At 39.6% G+C, this 14,574-nt stretch overlaps 2 protein-coding genes across 3 annotated transcripts in view; one reads left to right on the top strand and one right to left on the bottom strand.

The window, feature by feature from the left end:
• LOC129767172 (GATA zinc finger domain-containing protein 7) overlaps nt 1–14,574 on the top strand; it is a 148,868-nt gene that overhangs the window by 15,191 nt on the left and 119,103 nt on the right. The window lies entirely within an intron of this gene.
• On the bottom strand, nt 13,813–14,487 carry LOC129780099 (uncharacterized protein K02A2.6-like). Its single transcript, XM_055788038.1, has one exon. It carries the CDS (start codon nt 14,485–14,487, stop codon nt 13,813–13,815), a length of 675 nt encoding a protein of 224 aa, XP_055644013.1.

Below are 14,574 nucleotides of genomic sequence, written 5' to 3'. Positions count from 1 at the left end.
AACATTTATTGCACCCTAGAACCTCCACATGCCAAATTTTGTATAATTTTCTTGATTAATTCTCGAGTGTTCCGTCCGAGAAACGCACGGAAGGGGAAAATGAATGATGTCGTAAGTACCACCCCTTCTTTATTCGATACGAAGCGATTCTGCATAAAAATGCGCCCCGACCGTGTCGAGCTTTCAGTCTTCATTCAACGATCACCAAGTGCAAATCGAGAACACCAGCAAGAGGAGCAAACGCAAGCAGCCAACACATCATCGCAAGAGTGCGATAAGACGAAGAAGTATCAGTATCACACGAGCCGCGATAACTGTGTACCGGCAGCGGCAAGAGTAGCCCCAACATCATGAGCCTAGTGAAGAAGAAAACACCAAACGTTGCAAGAGAAGCAACAGCAGTAGCATAACCTCAACATCAGTAGCAGTATGAAAACAATTCAACCACATGAGCGGGGTTACAGTACTCCAGTAACAGAATAGTGGCACATTCGCATGTGCAGCAATGAAACTAATGCAACCAAGTGTACATATTGAAATGAGTGAATTTATGAAGAATAAAATGTATATAGCGTAAAGTTCTCAAACATCATGCGCCCACCTTGCATTACTCTGACCCAGATCCAACAGAAAGATTTCCTTAAACACATCCTTAAAGAGTAATGAGTTTACTTGCTCTTTTCAGAGCATGGAGCGGAGCCACAGGGGCTCCCACCCAGAAGAGTAAGGCGTGAGGAACACAAGGGTTCCTTCCACGCACCGGTTGTCTCCATGAGTGGATCAACCAGACATATACAGTCCACCCCACAGTTCCCAGTAGACGGAACACTCGAGTAATGCAGAATTTTGTGTTTCATTTGTATGGCAGCCCCCTCTAAGAGAGGGAGGAGAAGTATCTAACCACAGTGAGAACATTTATTGCACCCTAAAACCTTCACATGCCAAATTTGGTTTCGTTTGCTTGATTAATTCTCGAATAATGCAGAAATTTGTGTTTCATTTGTATGGCAGCCCCCCCCTTAGAGAGGGGGGTGGAGTGTATAACCACCACAGAAAGATTTATTGCACCCTAAAACCACCAGATGCCTAATTTGGTTGCATTTGCTTGATTAGTTCTCGAGTAATGTAGAAATTTGTGTTTCATTTGTATGGCAGCCCCCCTTAGAGAGGGGGGTGGAGTGTCTAACCACCATAGAAACATTTATTGCACCCTAGAACGTTCATATGCCAAATTTCGTTTCATTTTCTTGATTAATTCTTGAGTGATGCAGATATTTGTGTTTCATTTGTATGGCAGCTCCCCCTTAGAGAGGGGGGAGGGGTCTCAAACTATCATGAAAACCTTCCCCGGCCCCAAAAACCCCTACATACCAATTCTCATGTTGATCGGTTCAGTAGTCTCCGAGTCCATAAGAATCAGACAGACAGACAGAAACCCATTTTTATACATATAAGTTTGCATTGTTCGAAGAAATTTATAACGTCTGTAGTTAAAACAATAGTCATTCATTAAAAATGGATTTCAAGCATACTTAACAACTAAAATGACGCGCAAAAATTAAGACCAGTTTTGAAATTCATGGTAAGAGAATAAAAACAAGAAAATTCATACCGTGAAAAGCTTCTAGGGTTAGTAGGGTAACACGGGGTGAGTTGGACATACGGGGTGATTTGGACCACCCCTTTATCTCGAAAAGTACGGCTCAACTTGGATTTTTTATAATGTCATCTCCTTCTATTGTTGAACCGCATGTACCTAACGTAAAAAACTTTGGTAAAATTTAACAGGTGGAGGAAAACGGTAGCATGAACACATCAAGCACTTTGATCGTTAGAAAATGTGAGTTTTTCGATCGTAGTTTTAAGGTTTTTTCCGTTGATTAAACAAACTTTTCGTGTATTGTGCAGTAAAGTTCTGTTTGCCTAAGGAGGAGGAACAATTTGATGCAGCGAAACAATGAATGAAATAATTTGCATTTCAATTTTTGCATGTTGTGTGGGGTGACATGGACACCTTTCTGTGGGGTGAATTGATCCTACATGTTTGAAGCTTTTCTTTGGTCTAATTGATTCCAAAAGTCGCGAAATTGCAAAAAAAAATGATAGACAGACAACGTTGGAAGAAGGAGGAGCTTGAAAAAGTAACGCAGGCCATCGAGGACGGATTTTCTTTGATCAAGCATCGAAAGTGCTTGAAAATGCTCAAACAACAGTGAAAAGAACCATGCAGAATTCAGAATGGTCTCAATGCAATTTTTTTGGTCTGGAATCTGGCCAAGACATCTGGTATCGATCTCAGAACACTGCTACTGATTGTTATGTTATCCTTGATTACTTTACATACACATAAGTATGTTTTTTCGATGAAACACATACTGGACCAAATCACCCCACAGACGGTCCAAATCACCCCGCATCAAATTTTAATGTCCGAAAATCATCTCTTTTATTTTATGATATATTTGGTAGTTTGAAGCTTGATATAATGATTAAACATTATTGATTGAGAGGAAACAAGTGTAGCTCAGTGTTCAATGTGACAATTATTATTCCAGTTTCCCCCTATTTCCCCTACTTGGTCGTAACACCTTTGTTACGCATTACTTCACGCACCCGGTTCGACATGGATTCCGCCAGCTTTGGCACGTGGTGACGTGGTTTTTGTCCAAACGACTACTCGGGATAAATCGTGGTGAGCTTATCGAAAAAGGAATCTGTCATCAAGCAATTAGGAGAGTCGCGTAATATAGCGATGAAACGGTTAACTGGAATGGAGAGACGATTCCAGTCAAACCTTTGAATTGCAATCCGCCAAAGTTCAAGAACCCGACGATGGAGCTCCTGTCTACTATCTCCCTCACCATGCGGTTCTGAAACCAGATAGCACAACGACCAAGCTGCGTGTTGCGTTTGACGCTTCGTGCAAAACGACGACTGACATTTCATTGAACAACGCACTGATGGTTGGACAGGTCGTACAAGACGATCTATTGTCTGTTGTAATTCGTTTCCGTTTCCATAGAATAACAATGTGTCATATGATACAGATGCAATCTACTGATCAACGTTTGCAACGCATACTTTGGAGAGATTCCTCCGATGCACCTGTTCGTACTTACGAATTGTCCGTCGTCACGTATGGCACCGCGGTAGTTCCCTATTTAGCTGCCAAGTGTGTGCAACGATTAGCACAAATCGGAAGATCTACATATCCCCATGCAGCGAATGTTTTAGAAAAAGATTTTTACAGTTGACAGGAGCCGAAAATCTTGAAGAAGGAAAACAGTTAATTCGCGAAATGAAAGAACGTCTGGTGGATTTATTCTCCGAAAGTGGAATTCCAATTGTCGAACGTTACTAGAGGGTCTACCCGCAGACTTGGTAGATGACCGTGCCACGCTTCAACTGGATTCTTCCAACTCTCCCGTTAAAACCCTAAGTCTATTATGGGAACCTAGGTCAGATAAATTCCTGTTCATATCTCCCAAATGGAACTGTTTTTACCAAACGTATAGTTCTCGCTGAGGCTGCGCGCCTGTTTGACCACTTAGGACTAGTGGGTCCTGTGGTGGTCTTAGCGAAGACATTTCTACAAGACATCTGGAAACAGAACTGTGATTGGGATGATCCGCTTCCAGACGATATGCAATCGTTCTGGATGGATTATCGACGAAACCTGCAAGCTCTCTCATCATTGTCAGTACCCCGATGGGTGGAATTTTCGAAAAACTTGATTTTCGAAAAACTCGTTGAGATACATGGATTCTGCGATGCATCCGATAAGGCTTATGGAGCCTGCATTTATCTACGCTGCACGACTAGTGATGGTTCAGTAGAAGTAAAACTGATTACCGCAAAATCAGAGGTCGCTCCTTTAGAAGACCTGAATCGTAAGAAAAAGAAGCAGACCATTCCTTGTTTAGAGTTATCCTCAGCTCTTCTCCTGAGTCACTTATATGCAAAGGACATTTCTAGTAGAAACGTACAGCAAACCGCAACATTTTGGACAGAAGATTATTGATGATATTGAGCTTGGGATAGGGGTCGCCAAGTTGTACTAATTTTATTTTATTTCTCGAAAACTTTCCACAGAATATCGCATGAATTTTTTCTGTCAGAAAGTGAGATCTAGTTTTAGGGTCTCCATTCATACTTCTATCCTGATCAAATCATATTTGAGTAATCGACTATGTTAAGCGATGGAATTTTATCCCAGTTTCTTCCTGTATCATCTGGGGTTCCTCAAGGCTCTATTCTGGGACCTATTTTATTTCCTATGTATATAAATGACCTCCCAGAAGTAATAAAACATGGCAAGATTCATATTTTTGAGTTAAAAACAAAAAAATACTATGTGCTCGAAGAATTTTCGTAGAAGATTTAATAAACGTAGGATGTAATAAAAATCTGTTCGATTTGTAATTTTTTCATCGCCATCTGAAATGAGTCCATAATGTATCGAAAACTTGTCTGATTTTATTACCATTGAAGATCCCATCCTCATCGGACCTCAATCCACATGACATCTTCGTGTTAGGGTTATATACAGTAAAACCTTTTTTTGTGCGTTTTTTTTTGTGCGGTATGTGAAAAGAAGCATATTCGACGAAGTTATCGTCCATTTAATTTTTTTCGATGGTTTATATGCATTTCAGTGCGAAAAAAGCATATTGGCGTCTATATTATCCACTTCTCAAATCATTCCCATCCTTCCATGTAATGCTCTAAGTTGCGCATGACTTGTTGCTGTTAGAAACAAGATTCGACATGCAACTAAAAACACAACACAGCCACGCGCAACCGAAAAGGCAAACTGTCCCATCGCAAAGCAGGTAAACAAAAGAAAATCAAACGGTGAACGACGTGGATTTGAGTTATTTTCTTGGGGGAAACTTTTTTATGCGGTTCATATCTACCGCACAAAAAAAAATTTTTCAAATTGTGTACCGAAAACGACTTTTTAAAGCTACAGGTGAAGTTTCGCACGATTTTTTTATGCGATTTTTTTGTGCGGTCCCTATCCCCCGCACAAAAAAAAAGGTTTGCCTCTACTACAAAATATAATAGCACGAAGGGACTTAAAGTAGGCTAACTTACGGTTTTGGTCAATATTTAGGAGCAAAATCTGTAGTGCGTGCCGGCTGTGGCGGATTCATTAAAAGTATCTACTACTGTATCGGGAATAGTTATAAATGATACATTTTTAGCGTCTCAAGCCTTATCTATTTTTGAAAACAACGTATCGAAGAGCTGTTTCAGTTGATTAACCTGCTTGGTAGACAAATTGATATTCGTTCAGTGGCCTCCTGTTGAAATATGATATGAAGAGGAATTATTTTTTAGTCTTTTTAAGAAGACTAGAAGTCTGTTAATTGGTTTTTGGTTAATTGCTTTGGTAGCCGACCTGTCACGTTTTCCTGCCATTGGATTGAAATATAGAATCATTTTTAAGTCATTGTCATAGAGTATTTTCAAGTATGTGAAAATAGCATTGATTTATAAATATAGTGAGATTAGAGCATGATAATAATAAATTTATGATAGCTGTTTATCATTTCCGCTCCACCAACTCTTCAACTCTTTCAATATATGCTGCGTTTTGCCACTCTGACCGTATAGATGAAACGACAAAAAAGTTGGTGCTATGAACATATTCACGCATTCACTAACCTGAATTCTTGATCTATCCTAATAATATACTGACGAAAAAGATTTGGCACTGCAAAGTAAAACCTGTTTGACTAGAATGATGCTTGTTTGGTATCAATGTCTCGTCGATGGACGATGATATTTTTTCCAAATAATCATGTCAGTATAGCGTTTCTGTTTACAGAGTTCGTCTCTTCCTTCCTACAAACAGCAGCACGTCTGTTCTTTAGAGGAAGTTCCTCTAGTTTATTTGGGAACTATAAACACTAGGGTGCCAATGAATGTATGAGAAAAATCGCTTAATCGGACTTGAGGGGGTAATGCATGTAATTTTAATACATTTGGTATCAATTTTTAATTTATTTTAAACCCCCGATTTTCTTTACTGCCTCCTTGGGTGATTTTACGATTTTTAAAAAGCCTCACACTGTTACCGCTTTGCGCCATCTTCTCTTAAGTCTGATTGATATATGACGAATTTTTTGGTAAATATTAACAATGATGAGTAAATTTTTGCAAAACGAATTATTCGTACATATTACGTGATAACATTGGTAAACAAGTGTCAAACAGGCCAGTGTAACCCAGCATAAGCCGTCAGTCCAACGTTGGTTCAACATATACTCTAAACATGTTATGTTAACCCAACCTTTATGTATGTTTTGTTATTGAATCATTTAGTAAATATTGAACTATTGTATGCAGTTTTAGTCATTTATTCAACTATCTAAAATGCGATATTAACAACATTATATTGCATATTAACTTGTGAAAAGGCTATTGCAGCGCCCGACATCTGATCCTGCATCGATTGAGTCTGATCCGCGGCTACAAATTAGATTACACTATGATTACTACAAACATCTACGATATACGATAGACAATTTTCACCATTCTTCTCTCCCAGGACCAGCGTGTAAATACTTATCAGCCAAACAAATTCGGGAAATACCACGAAGCTGATGAAACCCAGGCGGATTCAAGTGAGAGCAGCTCTATGCCACGTTCCAACATTAATCTGGAGCGCAGCGTCAGTGGAAATGGAACCTTCGTCTTGACGATTCCGAAAACATCTAATTGATCGAACCAATTTTTTGGAAAAAATTTTGCTGAAAAAAATTATTTAAAAAATTTAAAAACATATTTTTTGAAAATTCTCAAAAAAAATTATATGAATAGCTCTTACAATTTCCAACAAGTCGTCCATACATCGGATAATGGGAATTTTTACAGAGAAAAAGTCTTTTTAACGACAACTTTCTTATAGTTTCTGGAATATAGAGGAATATACATTTTTGTATGGAGACCCCTGAAAAAAATAACGTTTTACTCGTTACATTTTTGTGTGTGAATTCTCGCGTTTGGCATGTTTTTGACATGTTTCCGAATAGAAAAAAGTTAGCAGAGCATGTAAATCGCGATAATTTATGTATACAAATGCTACGAATTAAACATACATAGGGCACGTTTATGACAAGGTAATCTGGACTCGAGGTGTGCAACGATACGATTCACTTATACACTCTCAACTATGCCATCTTAGCTTTGACGGAGAGCAGCGATCGCTAAGCAATTCATGTGTTTTGTTTATTGTGAATATTATGTGTTTTGTTACTTTTTTTTCAAAATACGTCAATAATACGTGAGATAGAAGAGTTAGTGAATCACTAAAGGTAAAGTAATGGAACTAGTACCCAGGATGTGTTGTTTCTGTGCTGCTTTTTGAAACTGGTTTTTTACGGCGGCTCGACAGCGAAGGAATATTTATAAAACTAGCTGACCCGGCCATCGTCGTTCTGCCATATAATTCTTTTCTGAAGAATATTTTTGGTTAGCAAAAAATACGAATAGATTTCAAGAGTGTTTGTATGTAATCGTTCAGATCTGTGAAATTGATCCAAATGATGATTTTCACTGCGAAACATGCATATGCGTACCTCTCATTTCCGAATTTTCCCTTTTTATTTTAAATATTCTTCTTTTTATATATAAAGAAACGCGTAGTCATTTTTTTTCTAATCATCTGAAATATTTTTCATAGTAGTCTATTGTTCTGATTTGGGTGAAGACAAACTCACAAAATATATGATTGACGCAGATCTGATCAGCCCGTGCTGATATTTTACAAGTACGTGGGAAAATCCTTCTTTTATATATAAAGATATGCATAGTCAATTTTTTCGAATTTTTCTAATCATCTCAAATATTTTCCAAAGTAATCTATCATTGTGATTTGGGTGAAGATAAACTCGCTAAATATATTGATGGCGTAGATCTGATCAGTCGTTCTCCCGTGATGATATTTTACACGTACGTGGGAAAATCCTTCTTTTATATACAGGGTTTTCCATTTCGGGCTTCCGAAAGTATACAGCCCTGCGCTGACAACCGTTTGACATAGCTGTCAACCAAAGCGTCATATCGTTAGTTGAATGTCTGCCATTTTACAATATGGATCGTTTTAGCATCGCACAACGTGTTAATTTTGTTAAATTATACTATAAAAATGATGAAAAACCGGCAAATGTTTTTCGAGCATTACGGACGGATTTTGGTCGTCATGGACGGGCTACAGAGCACACAATCGCTAATGTAGTGCGTAAATTTGAACAAACTGGATCCGTAGCGAATATTGTGAAACCTGTGCATCATCGTAATGTGCGTTCGGCCGAAAATATTGCTGCTGTTGCTGCCAGTGTGGAGGATGACCCGAATGTTTCGATTCCACGGCGTGCTCAGCAATTGGGCTTGTCAAACACATCATTGTGGCGAATTTTGCATTTAGACTTGCACCTACATCCATATAAAGTCCAACTGGTACAAAAATTGGAGCGTGGTGACTATGGAATGCGTCGGGCATACGTCGATTGGGTGAACGAACAACAGCAGCAAAATGCTGAATTTTCGCATCAAATTTTCTTCAGCGATGAGGCACATTTCGAGCTCGGTGGCTATGTGAACACCCAAAATTTCCGTATATGGGGCTCAGAAAATCCACACGTGATTGTTGAGAGACCATTGCATCCGCCAAAAGTCACTGTTTGGTGCGCATTATGGTCTGGTGGAGTCATCGGGCCGTATTTCTTTGAAAATGAGGACGGCGAGACGGTAACTGTGAATGGTGAGCGCTATGGCCGCATGTTAACCGATTTTGTTTTGCCACAAATTGACGATATGAATACGGATGACATGTGGTTTCAGCGGGACGGCGCCACGTGTCACACAACACGACCGAACATGGTCATGTTGCGAACGAAATTTGAGGGACGCATAATTTCGCGTTTTGGTTATGCCAATTGGCCGTCCAGATCATGCGATTTGAACCCGCTAGACTTTTTTTTGTGGGGTTATGCGAAAGACCGTGTCTATGCCAACTTTCCGCAAACTATTATTTACTTACAAACTCTTAACAACATTCGTGAAGTTATGACCGAGATACCGCCCCATATGTACCGAAAAGTCATCGAAAATTACCTGTTCCGGATCAAGGTGTGCGAGGAAGCCCTAGGTGGACATTTGAATGATGTTGTATTTCACACATAATGGCATAAACCAAACTTTAATTTGAAATAAAAGTTTCATCGAAATTCGAATTCTAAGTGTGTTTTATTTTAATTTACTTTCGGAATTTAAAGTTGGAAAACCCTGTATAAAGATACTAGCTGACCCGGCAAACTTCGTCCCGCCTAAAATTTGTTTTTGACATCCTACTATCCTTTTTTGGTATAGATAGAAGAAGATATAGGAGTGCATTAAAAATCCACAATGCATTAAAATCCATTTCCAGTTTCGAACAAAGATCAATTCCCTAGCGCAAACATCAAATGGACTAACAGCACTTGTCACTATGTAATTGTAGAACATATGGGAATTTAATTTTCCGAATTTTCCCTTTTCCTTCAGAGTTTACCGAAAATTTTTAATTGTCATGTTTGGAGGGGTGTCATACCATCATGGAAACATTTCTCACACCCAAAAACCCTCACATCCCAAATTGTGCTTGATTAGTTCTCGAGTTATGCAGAAGTTTGTGTTTCGTTTGTATGGCAGCCCCCCTTAGAGAGGGGGGTTGAGTGTATTCACCATAGAAACGTTTCGTGCCCCGTAAAACCTTCACATGCCAAATTTGGCTCCATTCGCTTGATTAGTTTTCGAGTTATGAAAAAATTTGTATTTCATTTGTATGACAGCCCACCCTTAGAGAGCGGGTGGAGTGTCTCACCACCGTTAAAACATTTATTGCACCCTAAAACCTCCACATGCCAAATTTGGTTTTATTAATGGATAGCTGTTAATTCTCCAGTAATGCAGAAATTTGAGTTTCATTTGTATGGCAGCCCCCCCTTAGAGAGGGGGGTGGAGAGTCTAACCCCCATAGAAACATTTATTGCACCCTAATACCTCAATATGCCCAATTTGGTTTCATTTGCTTGAATAACACTCGAGTAATGCAGAAATTTGAGTTTCATTTGTATGGCAGCCCCCCCTTAGAGAGGGGGGTGGAGAGTCTAACCCCCATAGAAACATTTATTGCACCCTAATACCTCAATATGCCCAATTTGGTTTCATTTGCTTGAATAACACTCGAGTAATGCAGAAATTTGTGTTTCATTTGTATGGCAGCCCCCGCTTAGAAAGGGGGGAGGCGTGTCAAACTATCACGAAAACCTTCCCTGGCCCCAAAAACCCCTACATACCAATTTTCATGTTGATCGGTTCAGTAGTTTCCGAGTCCATAAGAATCAGACAGACAGACAGACAGGCAGACAGACAGACAGAAGTCCATTTATATATATATATATATATATATATATATATATATATATATATATATATATATATATATATATATATATATATATATATATATATATATATATATATATATATATATATATATATATATATATATATATATATATATATATATATATATATATATATATATATATATATATATATATATATATATATATATATATATATATATATATATATATATATATATATATATATATATATATAGATGCATAGTAAATTTTTTCGAGTGTTTCTAATCATCTCAAATATTTTCCAAAGTAATCTATCATTGTAATTTGGGTGAAGAAAAGCTCGCAAAATATACGGATGACGCAGATCTGATCAGATTCTCCCGTGATGATATTTTACACGTACGTGGGAAAATCCTTCTTTTATATATAAAGATATTTCCATTTTCAGAAAACTCTATGACTCGATGTGTGTCACCCGGATTCGTGAGCGTTCGGTTTTTGATGCCTGGGCTTGAGTCCAACTCGAATTATGAAAACATATCCCACAAATTATCATTTCATCGACTCCCGAGAGATGTGACCATTCGGAAGAAATGGCTTCGATTCATCGGACAGGACCTAAATAGCAATACTAAAACATGTACATTTGCTCGCTTCACTTCAGTCCAGATTGTTTCATGCTCATCGATGGCTTGGATGTACAATATCGTCGAAAACTGATCGGAGAGCTACAGGAAGCTTCAGGAAGCTAAAATCCGAATTTGTTGAACAACAATTTCCCCAAGGTTTTGATTACAAAGATAACCTAATTGGATTATCTTGACGCTGCAATGGATAAATACACTGCATTTCACAACTATAGAACCACTCATTTATTCTGAGTTTCCAGAGATATGTAAGAAATCGGTTGAATTGAAGTATATAGTGTAGAGTACAATAACTATCTTCATTTATAGAACTGGCTATTTTAACTTTATTGTTGTGTTCAGACGCGAAACATTCAACAAACTATAATTCCAGTGTTTCATAACTATAGAACCAGATGGAAAAACTCTCACTCCTTTACAAAATTAACGCCAATTTAACATGAATTACGATAAGTTTCTAATTCGTAGGTCATCTTTAGTTCTCAATCATGCAGCTTACCAGCAATATGAGTGATTTGAAGAGCTTAAACGAGCAGTGTCCTCTGCGTAGAACGAGATATCCACTACAACATGGCGCAGCTTGGTCGTAACCACCCAGAATGGGTAATTTGAACCTATTGAGAACTGAAGATGACCTACGAATTAGAAACTTATCGTAATTCATGTTAATTTTAGAAAGGAGTGATAGTTCTTTCATCTGGTTCTACAGTTATGAAACACTGGAATTTCAGTTTTTTAAATGTTTCGCGCTTGAATACAACAACAAAGTTGAAATGGTCAGTCTTATAAATGAAGATAGTTATTGCAATCTACACTGAATACTTCAATTCAACCGACTTCTGACATATCTCTGGAAACTCAGAAAAAATGAGTGCAGACGTAAACAGATTTTCCGTAGTATATTTTCGTTTTGTTTCAATATTACTGCTCCAGTTGGTGAGTTTTCAACCGCTAATTCAAAGTTGGCACACGTTGGCAAGTGACAATTCTACCACTCACTTCATCATGGGCCGACCGGTGGCGCCGCCAAGCGCTAACAATGCCAACCAACGGGGGGCAACAACAACGGGCAGAAAAAAAAACTTCGATCGAGGTTGAACCAAACAACTTGTGTGTCTGGCTGGCCGTGTGTCGGTTGGTAGAGAGCCGCAGCAGCAGCAAACAAGAAACGAATAAAAATAACGAGGTCTATTGCGTTTCTCGAGCGCGAATATCTCCTGCCTGCCTTCGATGCTGGTTGCGTATGCCTTCGGTGGTGTCGATTTTCAGCGTGGTGAGCAGTGCTTCTCATCGTTGTCGTTGTCGTGCTCTGGGAATGTGTTCTCTGCGCATACTCAGCCATTTGTTGTGCCGTTCCGTTCCGTGGAGTGCTGTGGCTGCTCGACGAGTATATGGACGGAAAAACGCGCTCGATTGCGTACCGCTTGCCCCAGCTCCAGTACACTGCCCCCGCGTACCAACGCAACAACAGCATGAGAGTTGGTTGGTTACGTTGAGTTATATAGGCTGGATTTCGTTAAAATACGGAAAAGCTGTTGGTTTGAATTAGATCAACTTTGCTACATATTTTTATGTTTGAGGATGCGAAACTTTTCGAACAGATTCGATGTATCCAGCAAACTTTCGGGAATTCGAGTCGTCAAACCAATTTGAAAACTGAGAATAAGACCATTTTTAAGAGTCTGCAAGTCGTTTACGGGCGTGTTTTAACTGAAGAACTGAACACAGTGTTTCGTTTGTCGCTTTCCACGTTGCTTTCTAAGGTTATGTTTGTGGTTATATGTGGGATCGTTTGTGCAGTCGAATTGCTACGTGCAAAATGAATCGATTTTCTCCTCGTTGCAGGATTTTGTAGCCGTTGGTAAACTTCTGCTGTCGGCTAGAGCAGCTTTATGACTATACATGGATCACAGAACAACGGTTTCTAGTTCGTTTATGACAGACGGACAGTGTAGATACGGAATTAGGGGTAGACGGGTTTCCACTCACGATACTTTATATGGCCGGAACACTCAGGATATCTCTTTGGTATTATTGTCGCCAGTTTCCATTGGTTCTTAGTATACTGAACGTGAGGTTCGTTTATAGGTCCAACTTTTGTTTTTATTCTCATGTGTTCATTTTAGCCATGTATGCACTATTATTTCGTTTAAAATGGGTGGAACGAACTTTTGTATTTGTTGTGTCAAGTTGTAAATACAATGGTCTTTCATTGGGAATACTGACGCGCCATTAACACATTAAAATATAATTTATTGTTGTAAAAGAACACGAGGTATTACATTGGCAGACCTTACAATTACCGATTGAAACGGAAGTGTCTAGACAATATGACAACTGTCATCACACACATCTATGCGCCTTACAGCATCGTCGGAGTAACAGGCAACTGTCACTCGAGAGCCCAGCGTCGTAGGGAGCCGCTCATAGGTGGAGCCACTCCAACAGAATACAGTTGTCTCCAACATCTCCCCTTTTTAATAAATGTGATACGGGTTGAACCACTTCGGCGTCCTTCTATTCCTAGAAGATCGCCGAGGAACTGTTACCACCGGATCTGCATCAACTGCTGATTCAAATTCGGTTGAAGCTGATGATGTTGACGTTGATGGGGACTGGCCAGACGACAAAGGACTAGACACAGGACTGTGCAGCTGGTCATGCCGCGGAGTAGACGATGCTTGTTGCGAAATAGAAGGTTGCAATGTTCTGCCTGATAAGGATGCTTGCTGAGATGGTGGTGTTTAAGGAGTGGGAAATGAACCTTGAGTAGTCGAACCTGGTTCTGGTAAGTTCCAGGCTTCAAGTAAAACATCCAAGGGTAGCTTTGAATCGCAATTGCTCCCTGGATTTGCCAACTGATCTGGTACTGAATCAGGCACGGTTCGACCTCGTAGCTGATTGATGTGTGAGCGCTGCAGTCGATCGCCTTCTAACCATACGTTATACATGACGTCTCCCAGTCGTTCTAATACGATGCCAGGTACCCATTTCCAACTGTTTCTAGTGAAGACCTTGGCGTAAACTGGATCGTCTTTGCTATAAAACCTCGGCTGTTTATCAGGTTTTGTAGTTGATTCCGGCTTATGAACTGTTGGTGGACGAAGCAACTCGAGGCACGTTCTGATTTGACGATTGAACATGACCTCGGCTGGCGATTTGTTATCCTGTAGGGAGCGGTTTGGCGTGCTCCGGTACGTAAGCAGAAAAATGTCCAAGGCTTCATCGATAGCTTTTGTCCCCTCTCGAATTTTTTTAACGGTGCGTTTGAACGTGTCCACAAATCGTTCGGCTTGCCCGTTCGACTGTGGATGGAACGGTGCAGTAGTTACATGTTCTATTCCATTTGCCATGCAGAAGTTTGCGAACTCAGCGCTGGTGAACTGGGTTCCATTGTCCGATACCAGGGTTGTGGGCATCCCAAGACGAGCGAATAGTCCACGGAGAATGCTGATGGTAGCGTGGGAAGTGTTCCGTCGAGTTTGAACCACCTCAGGCCACTTGGA

This window comes from Toxorhynchites rutilus, chromosome 1, assembly GCF_029784135.1.
Source record: "Toxorhynchites rutilus septentrionalis strain SRP chromosome 1, ASM2978413v1, whole genome shotgun sequence".
Lineage (NCBI taxonomy): Eukaryota > Metazoa > Arthropoda > Insecta > Diptera > Culicidae > Toxorhynchites > Toxorhynchites rutilus.
The sequence above is the reverse complement of the archived record's forward strand: the minus strand, read 5'-3'. Positions and strand labels throughout refer to the sequence as shown.

Coding starts and splice junctions, on each gene's coding strand:
- LOC129780099 (XM_055788038.1), bottom strand. CDS start 14,487: ATGCCCACAACCCTGGTATCGGACAATGGAACCCAGTTCACCAGCGCT.